Source organism: Mesocricetus auratus, unplaced genomic scaffold, assembly GCF_017639785.1.
Source record: "Mesocricetus auratus isolate SY011 unplaced genomic scaffold, BCM_Maur_2.0 Super-Scaffold_100024, whole genome shotgun sequence".
NCBI lineage: Eukaryota > Metazoa > Chordata > Mammalia > Rodentia > Cricetidae > Mesocricetus > Mesocricetus auratus.
This window is the reverse complement of record NW_024429205.1, coordinates 2,920,265-2,934,747: the sequence shown is the minus strand read 5'-3', so window position 1 is coordinate 2,934,747 and position 14,483 is coordinate 2,920,265. Positions and strand designations below refer to the sequence as shown.

The following is a 14,483-nucleotide window of genomic DNA, read 5'->3' as shown; positions in this document are numbered from 1 at the left end:
CTGTCTGTTCTCTTTGCTTGCTAAATGCTCACTCAGTGAGTGAACTATCCTTGCTGGAAGCATGGCTATCATAGATCACTCTCCACACTTTACAGAACATCCATGCTGAAGCATGTACGGGTTTTCTTTCCTTCCCATGGACAGGTGAACAACACTGCACTTTAGGCATGGGGCCGTTTGTTTATCCATTACCAGACACTTGGGTTTCACCTAGCCTCTAGTGACCATGCACACCGCTGTGAACAGGGTACGTGAATGCATCTTTGAAATTTTAGTTTCAGGTCTTTGGTACATCCTATTCCAGTGCCCAGAAATAGAAGCACTAGATCATATGGTACTCATGTGTCCTGTCGTGTGTCTCCGCGCCCCTCCCTGCAGGGTTTCTGTGTAACCACTTAGGCTATCCTGGAACTCACTCTGTAGACCAGCCTGGCCTTTAACTCACAGAGGTCTGCCTGCCTCTACCTTCCAAGTGCTGGGATCAAAGGCGTGCACCACCATGACCGGCTTTACTTAGCTTTTTATTATGTGTGAGGATTCATTTTTTTTTATGAATCAAGGTCTTATTTAACCTTAGTTGACTTTAATTTGCTACGTAACAGAACTGATCCTCCTGCCTCCACTTCCCAAATGTTGATACAGGCACGGCACCAACACTCCTACCTTACTATATTTATTCATTTGTGTATGTATGGTCGGAAGACAGGCATATCTGGAATCAGATCTCTCTTGCTACCATTATTTCTTTTCCTTCTTCTCTTTTTGTGATGGGGGTCCCCCTATTTAGCTCAGGGTGACCTCAAACTTGCAGTCTTCCTGTCTCAATCTGCCGAGCGCTGGGTTCACAGGCATGAATCACTTAGCTCGGCCAACACTACTCACTCTTCAGGGCTCAGGTTAAGCCTGTCTCTTAAGGCACCCCGCGTTTGGTTTACCGCAGTGATTAGTTGTGAGATATGACACACCGGGGACAGCAGGAGCAAAAGTAAAAACGTATCATGAGCACTGGCGATGTAACACGGGCACCTCCTAGGCATGCACATGAGTCTGATTCTCACTTCGTACGGGATTAAATGAGGTCGGGGGGGGGGCGTGTACTTCGTCCAAAGCCACAAACCACAAAAGTGAGTAAAGCCCAAAGCCAATTGCTGCTGAGGCTGCTGCAGATTGGCGGGTCCCCAGCCCGGCGTGAGAGAGGGCGGTGACTACGCGCGGACACCGCCCTCCGTGGGAAGGTCGAGGGTCCCCGGCGATCCCTCCTGACTGCGGCCCACTCCTCACCTGCCACCCGCCCCCGGGGGCGGACCACCCACGGGTGGAGAGGGTCCGACGAGATGACTGAAGACAGGAAGCAGACTGAAGATCCAAGCTCCCACGCGCTAATGCGCCTGCGCGTGCCGGCTAGTAAAGCCCAACTTCCGCATATGCTCAGTTCGGGAGCGCCCACTAGAAGCCGGAAGCCAGGCATACTTCCGCTTTAGGACCGGTGGGCGGGGCCGTTCAGCATGGGTGTCTGTTTCTTGCTTCCTAGTGTAATCTCAGACAAGGCTGTGACTGTGTAAAAAGCACAGCTGTCCTCTCCAAGGGGATAAGGGTCTATTCTGCCGTCAACGATGAGTGACTGTAGTTTGGGAGCACAGATTCAGGTCACCTTGGTTAAATCCTGCTGTCCGACGTGGCAACAATTTGATGGGCTTTTCCACTAAGAACAAGAAGTAACTCTGTACACTTCTCAAGCACACTTAGGAAGCATTGGGTAGTTGGGTTGCAGCCAAGCAGGGAACCCTCTGCTATAGGCCTCAGGTGCGGTCTGATGACTTTAGTAGCTTTGGGATTGGTGGAAAGCCAGTGACCAGAGATCTCGCCAGAAAGTCACAACGTTAGACACAGAGGTGGGCAATGGATGGCTACAAAAGGAGCTAATGGTAGTGTTACACAAACTGCTGTCACGGAGGCCGCTCCGAGGTACTGGGGAAAGTCACAAACACAGAAGAGACGTGTGTAGATCTAGAACTCCACAGAACCAGGCCAGTGAGTTCCCTGTGATGCGGTCCAGCTCTTTCCATGCGAGGACATAAAAGCCCTCCATCTCTGGGGCTCTGGGGAAAGTAGATGACGGGAAATGTCCACGGCTGCACCTCACTGCTCATCTACACCACTGCGGGTTTGACGCAAGCTTGCAGCATCTCGTTTAAATGGACATTTAAGAGCCTGCTCCTGCAGATGCGGGGGGAGATGAGGGGAAGGTGGGGCGAGTGGCAAGAGGGGACTAAGGGGGGATTGGGATTGGAATGCAAGAAAACCCATAAAATAAGATAAAATAAAATAATAAAGAGTCTGCTCCTGAGGCTGGAGCCGAGGTCCTGGCAGTGCCCCGGTGCCCATTTTGGCTGCTCTCTTTGGGGCACAGGCGATGGGAAGACCAGGGAGCAGCTCTTGGAGCTAGAGCGCCGCCCTGGTGGCCAACCATTCCCACCACTTTTGCTCCTGGCCCCGCCCTTCAACCCAGAAGCCTCCGCGACTCCCAGCCCGCACGAGAATCCAAAAGAGCATGCGCAGGAGAAAAGCACCGCGGGCCGCCATTGGTCATCGGGGAGGAGCGTACTGATGACGCCACGAAGAAAACAGGAAGTGAGCCGGCCGGGGCGTGTAGTCCATTTTTTTCCCCGGTGGGGAATGAATGAATGGGTTTTGCCAGGTCTCTGGTGAGGCTGTTCTCTGGCGCTGAGGCGTGAGCGGCGGGGCGAGCAGCGCGTCATGGAGGACGACGCGCCGGTCATCTACGGCCTGGAGTTCCAGGTGGGCATGGAGGAGGCCGAGGGTCGGTGCCTGGACCGGGCCTGACCCAAGGGCGAGCGTGCTCACCCTGATTCCGAGGATTCTGGGCGGGGTTTGGAGAGAAGGGACCCGCTCCGAGTGTGGCCGAGTGAGGCGTGGACGGTGTGGACGGCCGAGAGTGAGCGCTCGGCCCGCGGTTGTCTTAATCACATCTGCACTACTGGCGCCTTGAGGAGCATTTATTGAGCACTGACGTGTGTGCTGGAGTCTGCACAGTACGAGACCGACAGAGAGGGACTTCAGCGGGAAAAAGTGCTGGGTGGGTGTTACGAAGCATTTTGCGCACTCAGGTTGGGAACATTTTTTTTTTCTTCTGAACTTTTTCCCCCTCAGTAGTTGTTGAATTCTACTTGTCCACCCCTCCCCCAATACACCTTAATCTTATTCGTGATGTGTGCAGTTTAGGTTGCTGATTGGAGTGAGCGGTGGGATGGGGATTCCACCTCCCAGTTTGTCTCAGGGGAGGCTTGTCTGTGGGCTGGGATGGTTTGTAAGGGAGATGCATAGCCCCAGCAGCCAGGGCAAGGCTGACGTAGTAGAGACAGTGCACACACACATGCTCGACGAACTGTGTTCACATGGCTCTCTGTAGTCCCAACAGCCTCTAAGCTGAGGGATGCCTGATGTATCAGCCAAGGAAGAGGACAGGGGGAGGTTGGCTTAAAATCTGCACGAAGCGAGACACATTTAAACCACAAAGCCAGGGCGAAGCAATCTCGTGCTAGGGAGGAGGTGAGTGGTTAGTACTGTTGGACGGAGTCAGGGAATGCTACTGGGCCTGTGCCAGACAGAGTCAGCCTCCTGCTTCTGGGAGAAACCTTGTGCTTGGGAGCATCCACAGATGTGCGTCTTCAGAGGATTTGTTGTTGTTTGTTTTTAAGATTCATTATTTTATCTTATGCATATGAGTGTTTTCCCGGCATGCATGTGTGTGCCCCACATGTGTGCCTGGTGGCCAGGGAAATTAGGAGGAAGAGGGCATTAGATTCCTTAGAGTTGGAGTTACAGATGGTCGTGGGCCACCTGATAAGGGTGCTGGTTCCTCTCCCTGAGCAGCGAAGGGTTTCCCTGCTAGATCCAGCTTGTTTAGTGATAACTCTCCAGACGTTGCTTTTTGTTGCCAGCGTGTGGGCTTGGTGATTGAGCTTTGTTTAGCTGGTGCGATGGCTTCAAGTGACATGGGAGTTCCCGTGCTTCGTGGGACAGTCAGGGCAGCATGGTGCTACCTGCCCCGTCCTCTAAGTCATCATGGTGTTGTTCCTGGTGACAGCTGTTCAGGCTTCTTATTTCTTTATCTTTCCTCCTCCCTCCCTTCCTTCCTGTCCTTCTTTCCCTCTCCCTCCCTCTCTTCCTTTCTTATTTTCCTCCCTTCCTTCCTCCCTCCCTTCCTTTGACTTATTTACTTCTATTTTCTGTGTATCAGTGTCTTGCCTGCATGCATGCCTAGGCATTATATGTGTGCCAGTGCTTGCAGAGGCCGGAAGAGGCGCAGATACCTTGGAACTGGAGTTACAGATAGTTGGGAGCTGCCCCGTGAGCGCTAGGAATCGAACCTGGGTTCTCTGCAAGAGCAGCTAGTATTCTTAACCCCTGAGCCATCTCTACAGATCTTTTTTTTTAAGATAAGTTTTTGGTAACATCTATTCATTATTCAGTTGACAAATGTCTTAGCTCTCCCTCCCCTCCCAACAGAGTTTCTCTGTGTAACCCTAGCTCTGGCCATTCTGGAACTAACTTCTGTAGGCCAGGCTGGCCTTGAACTCAGAGATCCACTTGCCTCTGCCTCCTGAGTGCCGAGAATAAAGGCGTGTGCCACCGCTGCCCAACTCAGCTTACTTTTCTATTGCTATGATAAATACCATGACCAAGGTAACTTGGGGAGGCAAGGGTTCATTTCACCTCACAAATTCATTGTGAAGGGGAAGTCAGAGCCGGAACTTAAGACAGGGACCTGGAGGCAGGAACTGAGCCAGAGACCATGGAGGATGCTGCTTACTGCCCTGCTCTCAGGTTCATGGTCAGTTACCTTTCCTGTATCTCCCAGAGCCTAGGGGTGGCACTGCCCACATCAACAGCTAATCTAGAAAATGTCCCACAGACTTGCCTGCAAGCGAGTCAGATGGAGGCATTTTGTAAGTTCAAGTTCCTCTTCCCAGATGACTCCAGCTTGTGTCAAACTGACAACAGTTTGACCAGGACATCACATAACTACGTCATGCCTACTGTGTGCCAGGCCTTTTGTGTCCTTGGATCACAGTAGAGTTGGAAACAGACAAGTTACAGCTCTCGTGCATTCTATTCACCCATGCCCAGGCAGAGGTGTTTCTGTACACAGAGTTTCAGGGTTCCATTCATCAGTTGGATTTTGTGGAGCTGGGATGGAACTTGAGGCCTCCTGCATGGTAGTCCAGTGCTCTACCACTGAGCCATGTTTAAAAATTCATCAGGTGACTGTTTAGTATATGTATTTTTTCTTCCTTCTTTCCCTCCTCTGCTCCTTCAGTCATTCACTCTCTCACTTTGGCTGGTTTGCTCTCCTGGTGCCTTGGTGAGGAGGCTGTTTGTGCAGGGAGTCTGCTAACTATAGGAGAAGGCTGGCCTGGCCCTGCCCTCTGGATAGAGCATGAGCCTTTTTTTTTTTTTTAAAGATTTTATTTATTATGTATACAACACTCTGCCTCCATGTATGCCTACAGGCCAGAGGAGGGCACCAGATCTCATTACAGATGGTTGTGAGCCACCATGTGGTTGCTGGGAATTGAAATCAGGACCTTTGGAAGAGTAGCCAGTGTTCTTAACCTCTGAACTATCTCTCCAGCCCGAACATGAGCCTTTTGTCACTGCTCTCCCTGCTAAGTTAGTGTTACTCTTTCAAGGCCACTGCTTTTAGATGTAGTTGGCTGTCTGCTGTGTGCATTTCACATTTTAGGGAGCAGCCAGGTGAGAGGATAAGTTTCCCAAGGGAGTGTTGTAAATTCCTGAGGTCCTAGTGACTATTTTCTGCCATTGTCTGGACCCTTCATTATCTCATGGAGACCACCGACTAGAAATCTCATTAAAAACATTCCAGAGCTTTTCTGTCTGAGAACAAGGGGGCGCATGGACTTATGAAAGGTGTTTGACGTTCTAACTGCAGCCACATATGTCACCTGCTTCACTGTAAGAACTCTAGAGACAGCCGGGCATTCTCCACGTTCCCAGTCCTGGACTCAGTGAAACCTGTTAGATTATCTTTCTGGTCAGACCAAACTGCTAATGCAGGTCACCTAGTTTTAGTTAACTTCTTCCATAAGTGATGACATTCAACCCCCTTTTCTGCCTAATGTTGATTTTGCTACTGTGGTCTGTGTCAGTGTTTTTGAGAGTTAATACTCTACCAGTTTGTTTTGTGGTCTTGTAAAGTCTTTGTCTTCTTACTTGGCCTTGCACTTCATCCGTAGCCTACTGGAAGAAACTGACATAGAACAAGAGATCCAATACCAGAATGGCTAGAATAAAATTGACCTTAGTAATTCCACTTAACAGATAGCCTCTCCTAAAAATGAGAAGGTCTCAGTTGAAACTTCTGTGAGCTTCTTTTTTTTTTTTTTTTGGTTTTTCGAGACAAGGTTTCTCTGTATTGTTTTGGAGGCTGTCCTGGAACTCACTCTGTAGACCAGGCTGGCCTCTGCCTCCCAAGTGCTGGGATTAAAGGCGTGCGCTACCAACGCCCGCCTTCTGTGAGATTCTTACAGACACATTTTAAGATTTGTTTGTGAGAATGATTTTCCTTATGTTTTTTTAAGAAACAGAACAAAACAACAACAACAACAACAAAAAACACAACCATGTATTGTACAAGATTGGAAAACTTATCTCTAGGTCAGTAATGCCATTCTGAATTTGGCAGCTTGCTTTCTGAGCTCTATTCTCTGTCACTTCCCCTACACATTCCCAGGGCATCGTAAGTAGCATGTACAAGGTGACATCATGCCTGACATGAGGTGTGTCCCTGCCTGTCATCTTCACCCAGGAATGTCTGCATGCTGGAACTGCTCTGTTTTAGATGGTTGCTAATGCAAGGCACTTAATTTTGATTTCCTTCTTTTGTAAAACGAAGACATTTAATTTTGTTTTCTGCCTAATCTTGAGCCAGAGGATGGTTTTGTTAAATTGTTTCCTTTTACTGTGGTCTTTGCCAGTGTCTTTCAGTATTTAATCCCATACAGTTTGTATTTCAATATTTTTAGCTGTTTGTCTTCCCTCTTGTGATGAGCCTCTTGGACATTTCCATGGCATCTGTAGAGCAGGAGATAAGTGTATGCCAGCCTTTTACCATCAACCTGAAATACAAAAAGGACCTTTAAAAAAAGATTATGTATAAATGGGCTGCCTGGATATGTACCATGTGTCCATGGAAGTCAGAAGAAGAATTGGAGTTACAGGTGTTTGTGAGCCACTGTGTAGGTGCAGGGAATTGAACTCAGACTCTCTGCAAGAGCAGTCAGTGCTCTTAACCACTGAGCCATCTCCCCAACCCTCAGAAAAGACTTTTAATGTGAAATAGTCATTCCTTTTCAGTTGGGTCCTCTCCCTGGTCCTATTTTTTTGGGGACTCTGGACTTTGTATCATCTGTGTTACCCCAAGCTGCATTTGAAGGTCTTTGTATACTGATCTAAAGGCAGAGCCTTGGCCTGTTTTCTTCCCACCAGGGTTGGCCTGGGCGCTTGATGACTGCCTTCATCCCTCTGAAAGTCGTGTGGTCTAAGTGTGTTCTTTAAGGCACATAGAGTTCAGAGGTTCTGAAGTGTCACTGATAACCCCCAGCTTTTCGTGCATGTCTGTGCAGATGTCTAGGTCCACAAAATTTCACAAACTGGTAAGGATGTCCAAACTGTCCATCCAAGAGTACAGGGGGAGGCAGGAGTGGCCATGTGTCCTTAGCCTACTTTGCATGGTGAGCAGGTACCTTCTCCACATGTCATAGTGTGTCTGCCGCTTTGGATGGGTAGTTCCTCCATTTTATTGAAATATACTATCAGTTGATATTCTTGCTGCTGTCTCTGGGAAGGGTGGGGAAACAGAGGTAGTGTTATTGGTTCTTCTTTTTTTTTTTTTTTTTTTTGGTTTTTCGAGACAGGGTTTCTCTGTGGCTTTGGAGGCTGTCCTGGAACTAGATCTTGTAGACCAGGCTGGCCTCGAACTCACAGAGATCCGCCTGCCTCTGCCTCCCAAGTGCTGGGATTAAAGGCATGCGCCACCAACGCCCGGCCTATTGGTTCTTCTGAAATCTAAAATTGCACTAATTGTAGTATAGATTAGATGGTCAAGACAGCTGTTAACTCTCTCTTACTGATTTTCAAATAAAAGAAAGAAGAAAAAAGCGCATAAATAAATAAGCAGTAGAAACACAGAGCTCAGCTGCGATGGTCGGGAAGGAGGCTCTATGGGGGAGTGGCTGTGTACAGTGTGGACAGAAATTTAGAGGCTTCCTTTGTTCCCTAGGAGGGGAACCCCATGACAGCCTCACCACTAAATGAATTCACTGGAGTCTTTGTCACTTGGGGGTGGCTCCATGTGAGCATTTGCAACCCTGCCTTTTCCAGCATTGAAAGCTACCCACATTCCTGGTCACATGGCTCCTTCCTCCATCTTTAGAGCCAGCACAGCTGCCCTAGTGAGTCCTTGCAGTTGCCCAAATCTTTCTTAAGCTACTCTCACCTTTCCTGGAGGCTCATCTTACTGAAAACCCAGTGTTTGAGGGAGGCGTGTTGAGGACAAAGAGCATAGGAGGAAAGGACGGAGCTTTGCTCACAAATCAACATGTCTCTTCCAGAAGGATCGTGGGTGGGAATGATGAGGGGAGAGGTTAAGAATTGGAGGAATATTCATGTCTCTTCTGAGAATGATGGGATCTTCCAGGAATGAGTGTCCCCTCTTCCCTCTTCATGGTCTGGAATTTTCAGTCATGACTGGTTAAACATCTTTACCTCAGAGGCGGGAGGAGAGAGACTTAAGTCTAGGTCAAGTAAGCCATATATTACAATTCTGGACAAAATATTTACCAGTGACCAATGTGTTTATGCAGAGCATAGTTGGATCTAACCTAAAGGTAAGACCTCTGAGGAGACCGACAGCAAACCTTTTGCCCTTCTCTAGTCACCCATGGAAGTGACGAATGGCTGCTTGGTAAAAGTGGCCCAGGGAACTTGTAGCCCCACACAGCAGAGGTGTTGTCTATGGCAAACTAATAATGTGTGGCTTAGCTGTGTGGCCTCAGATTTCTGGTTTCTCCCCCCTTGATTTCTGAGGGAGGCTCTCATTATTAGCCCAGGCTGGTCTTGAACTCAAGACCCCTGTGCCTGGGGTCATGGGCATGTAGTAAGTAGGAGCAAATGAAACTAGAGGGTTGATTGATGTTTCCCCCATAACTCATCCCTGACCCTGCTGCTTCCATGTGTCTGTGACTGCGGCCACAAGAGTGTTCCTGGACATTCTCCCCTTCTCCAGTCCTTGGCTTAGTGGAAGCTGCACAGTCCCTTCTCTCTGTGTGTATGAACACAGTCACAGATCTAGGAATCGGGATGTAGACATTTTGACTGAGCCATTGTTGTGCCTACAGCAGGAAGTAAAGTGTAAGTTACAGGGCCCTGGCCTGGGTCCCTGTAATGATTGGACTGAAAGAGTTAGATAATTCTTTTTCTCCGAGCATGGAATTCTTCATTTTGCCTTTTATCACTGAATGCTCTGGCCGTAGTTACTACAGTTTATGTTCTCCTCAGTTTCCTAGACATCACCTTCGGGAAGGCTGGTGGCTTGGTTGGATTCTGACTCTGGAGATGGTTTCTTCTGCAGAGACGTTTTGCCCAAGCCCATTCCGCTCTCCGGGGACAACCCGCAGCCTCAGTTGCTCAACTGTTTGCTTAGGCTCTGAAGGGCCATCCAGCCCAGCTCTCCCAAATGGCAGATGTCGTGACAAATGCCAGAACTCCCCTGTTCCTGGTACACACGTCTTAGGAAGTTAGGGCCTGTTTCCTAGGGGATGGGCTATTTGAACTTCTTGCCCCTTTCCATTTTCTTTTGTTTTTGCCCATGTGTTTTTTTGTCTTACTGTGAAATGACTCAGTTTCTGCATGGTCACTTTGGATGTTCTCTTCCTGTGGAAGACTTACTGCTGGCAGATTTCCCCCAGCCTGGGAGCAGTGGTCTGCTCAGGCCTCTTCTGTCAGACCAAGGGTTAAGAGCACACACAGCTTCAGTGCTGGCTCTGGTTAGAGTTCTGCTCCCCCTTACTGAGTTCCTGTGTGGTGAGAGCTGTGCCACTTTCTTTGTGGTGGACCCTGCCCTGTGCAGGTTTGCATCCTAAGCCTCCTACCCTGTCACAGCTTTCCTCAAACTTAAACCTGCTGGCGCCATGTAACCAGATCCTGGGCCCCTTCACAGATTTGGGCCTCGAGGCAGGCTGTGTTTTGGGTAGCTTTTCTGGTTCTCTGCAGGGAAGTTGGCTTCAGCTACCTGCATGGCATCACTGGAAGCCATTTCTGTTGTGTTGTTTTGATGAAGTGTAATTTGTTGAACCAATCTATTTATTGCTGACATGGTGCTTTTATTACACAACTTAACTATTGCTGTGTGAATAATTTGTATCTTTATTGCTTAGATTAGTGCCCACTTAGAGTTATTTCACGTACAGATTTGAAGTGCAATTGTGTTAGGAATGTGCAGTCGCCTCTAGACACTGCTGATTTATCCTTCAGCACAGCAGATGAGATGAGCCGACTTTTCAGTGTCTATTAAGCCTAACTTCATAAATGTGTATGTGTTTCCTTCCTCCTCAGGCACGTGCTCTAACACCTCAAACTGCAGAAACAGATGCCATTCGCTTCTTGGTTGGGACACAGTCTCTTAAATATGATAATCAGGTAACTATTTTTGACAAATGTATACATGTTAATTACTAAGCTTATTCTTAGTTTCATATCCATTTTGCTCTTGATTTTTCAAACATGTTAAAAAAATTTAATGCCATACAAACAAAATTTTCTTTAGGTTTAACTATATATTTCCAAGTCATAACTATTATCCAACTGTATAACCATTAAGCACAATAATTTAAACATTCTGTTTAGTGTTTCTCTTACATGTTTGTATGTGTGCATGATATATGTACATGTTTATGTGTGTGCATAGCCTATGTACATGTTTGTGTGTGTGTACATGGTGTATGTACATGTTTGTGTGTGTGTATTATAAGTGTGTGTGTGTGTGTGTGTGTGTGTGTGTGTGTGTGTGTGTGTGTTGTAAGTAACAGAGTAAGACATCTTGCTTTGTAGCCTGACTGGTTTGGTACTATGTAGACCAGGCTGGCCTCAAACTCCAAGAGATCTGTCTGCCTCTGCCTCCTGAGTGCTGAGATTAGAGGTGTGTGCCATCATGCCAGGCAGTTGAGTTGGGGTTGCTCATTGAACCTCGAGCTCATTGATTTGGCCAGATTCATGAGCTCCAGAGATCTGTCTGGCTCTACTTCTCTACTGCTAGGATTATTGGTTTGTGTCATCACATCTGGCTTTTTAATGTAAGTGCTGACAATCCAAGCTCAGGTCTTCATGATCACGCAGTGAGCAGTTTAGCAACTGTGCTATCTTCCTTAGTCCTGTTTAGTTGATTTGTAGTTTGGTTTTGTTGCGTAGATTTTACTGGATAAGTGATTAAGAAGCAGTCTGGTAACTTTAGTTCCAGGGAATCTGATGCTGCCTTTTGGCTACTTGGGGCAGTAGAAACATACATGGTATACAGGTAAGCATTCAGAAAAAACAGGCATACATATAAAATAAAGTTTCTTAAAAAAAAAAAAGATGTGTGTTTGTAGTCTCTGAATCTATCATAACAAAGGTATGTGGAAACTCACGATGTCCTTCCCAGGGTTCTGAACCTTTGTCTCTCCCGGCTGTCCCTTGTGACAGCTTCCCCTTCCTTCCTCCCTTCCTGGCTTGGAAGTAACTGTTGACTCTGCTCTTACCTGTCCTCTGGGATATGTGCCTTCAGTGTATCCCTCTCTACTGTGGGATGCCCTGGGGATTTTCTGAGGACTAAGGATCATTTAATGCCTGTCACCCTGTCACTAAGCAGTTGTCACAGATGACTTTATGTTATGAAAGTTTTAAAAACATTTTTTAGGTTTATTTTTAATTATGTATATGTGTGTATGGGTATGTGTCTACTACAAGTGCAGGAGCCTGAGAAGGTCAAAGGTACCCTGATCCTCTGCAAAGGCAGTACACACTCTTAATGACTGAGCTATCTTTCCAGCTCCCATGGTTATTTCTAATACAAAAAAATGCATTTATTTATTTTACAAGGAGATCCTGTGATGTCCTAGATTTTGTTTGGCATTTGTTATATTTCTAGGCAATCAAATCAGATTCTTTTTCTTCTTCTTCTTCTTCTTTTTTTTTTTTTTTTTTTTTTTTTGGTTTTTACGAGACAGGGTTTCCCTGTATTGTTTTCGAGGCTGTCGGTCCAGCCTGGCCTCGAACTCACAGAGATCTGCCTGTCTTGCCTCCCGAGTGCTGGGATTAAAGGCGTGCGTCACCACCGCCCGGCTCAGATTCTTTTTCTTCTAAGGAAATGATAATATTTGGGACTCTTGTGCTTGGAACTATAGTTCTCTGATTTTTGCCACAGTGGCTCTCATGAGCCTGTAGGTCTGGATGTGAGCGAGATCTGGCCAGTTTGCCTGCTAGAGGGACTTGAAGCCAACACCCCAGAACTTTCTGTAGACCTCATGTCACCTTGTCCTGCAACTGTGCAGGACACATTTGGGGGCAGTTGTGATGTGATGGAGCATGAGGGGTCTGCATCCAGGACATGTGCAGTTGTGTCGGGTCAAGGATTTCCCAACAGTCGGTTTCGTCAGAACTTCAGCAGCCCCAGGGTTGCCTGGGATTGTGTACCTGGAGCAGGCTGGACATGTGAGTCAGTCTCAGGAGAGACAGAGACCAAGATAGCCAGTTCCCTGTCACGCTTCCCTCGATGTATTGCCTCTGTGAGTCGTGCTCTTCACTGTCTGAGAACTCTGGTCTCATCTGATGTATTGATTATGCCCCCATAATTTCTTTTTAAAATGCTGTACTTTGGGTTGGAGAGATGACTCAACAATAGGAACCTAGGTTTGATTCCCAGCATCCACAAGGGGGCTCACAACCCTCTGTAACTCCAGTCTCAGTGGATCCTATGCCCTCTCCTGGCCTCCACAGACACTGCATGCATGTGGTACACAGACGACATGGAGGCAAGATACCCATATACATAAAATAAAAATAAAGGTTAAAAAATGTTATACTTAGGTGTTTCTGAGTTTTTGATTTACATCTGAATGAGGCAATAAAGAGACAGTTGGTGGCCTCCAGTAACCTGGTTGGGTTAGTCATCTCCCTAGCTTTGGCTTCATGGATGTGTCTTCATTGTGCAAAAGAGAAGTCATTATCTTTCATTTCCCCATCTAGGCTCCAGGGATCAAATGCAGGTCATCAGGTGTGGTGGCAAGCGCCTTTACTCCACGAGCCATGTTGTGGGACCCTGCTTTTGACTTTTAACCTCTTGCGGCAGGTATCACCGTATAGTCCTGATTGGCCTAGAACTTGCTATGTAGACCAGACTGGCTTTGGACTCACAGAGACCCACCTGCCCCTACCTCCCAAGTGCTGGGGATTAAAGGTGTGTGCCACCATTCATGGTTGAAAAAAAGTTTTTATTCCATTTTTTGTTTATTTTGTGTGCATTGATGTGGGAGAGTCGTCACACATGTCACCCACTTTTTTTTTCCCCCTTCTGAGACAGGGTTTCTCTGTGTGTCCTTGGCTGTCCTGGAACTCACTCTGTAGACTAGGCTGGCCTCAAACTCACAGAGATCTGCCTGCCTCTCCCTCCCCAGTGCTGGGTTTAAAGGCGTGCGCCACCACCCACTTTTGATTTGTTGTTTTGTCCAGGGTCCCCAGCGCTTAGCAGTCCTAATCCTGGTCTCTGATACATCAGGTCTGTCTCATCCGCTTTTGAGCTGAACTGGAGGGCAGGAGGAGACTCACAGACACTCCTGATGTCTCCCACAGGGGAGGGGCCATCTCAGGCCACTGCTGGCATTGACCTACACACTGAGGAGCACAGAGTGACTCTTGAAGAGGACAGGGTCATTTTTGAGGAACACTGCGGGGGAGGTAGAATTGTGGATAAGCAAGGGTCCTTCTGAAGCCAGACTACATACACATGCTGTTAGCTAATGTTGTAAACACTTTAGTGTTAGATGTCTGTTTTGATAGCAAAAGTCACACGTACTGTTCATTAGAAAAACCATTAAAAATACAAAGCACAGAGAGTCAAAGGCAAAGACTATGGCTCCCACCTCCAGAGCAACTCTTAATTTCTTCTTAGTTGGGGACACATGTATGTTTATGGCCAAAAAATGTATGTCATATTTGTGTAGTTCTTTTTTATGTTCCTGTCTTCTGAATCTATATATGGATATCTTTCCATACTGCTAAATAGTCTACCAGGTATTAAATAGCTTTATGGGGTTCTATCACAGCCAGGTACCGGCAGGCATCTGCACCCATCCTGGGCATCAAGGTGGCTTTGACTCCTTCATTACAGTAATGGGTGCCAATGGAGG

At 47.3% G+C, this 14,483-nt stretch overlaps 2 protein-coding genes across 2 annotated transcripts in view; one reads left to right on the top strand and one right to left on the bottom strand.

The window, feature by feature from the left end:
- Positions 1-1,435, bottom strand: part of Trappc12 (trafficking protein particle complex subunit 12) — a 43,540-nt gene extending 42,105 nt beyond the window's left edge. The window contains exon 1 of the mRNA XM_005082022.4: positions 1,282-1,435. The gene's annotated coding sequence lies outside the window, so the exon portion shown is untranslated. The remainder of the gene's footprint in view (positions 1-1,281) is intronic.
- A 953-nt stretch (positions 1,436-2,388) lies between these two features.
- Eipr1 (EARP complex and GARP complex interacting protein 1) overlaps positions 2,389-14,483 on the top strand; it is a 115,354-nt gene continuing 103,259 nt past the window's right edge. The window contains exons 1-2 of the mRNA XM_005082023.4: positions 2,389-2,799; positions 10,657-10,740. Of these exons, the coding sequence (XP_005082080.1) occupies positions 2,758-2,799; positions 10,657-10,740 (126 nt within the window). The 5' untranslated portion in view covers positions 2,389-2,757. The remainder of the gene's footprint in view (positions 2,800-10,656; positions 10,741-14,483) is intronic.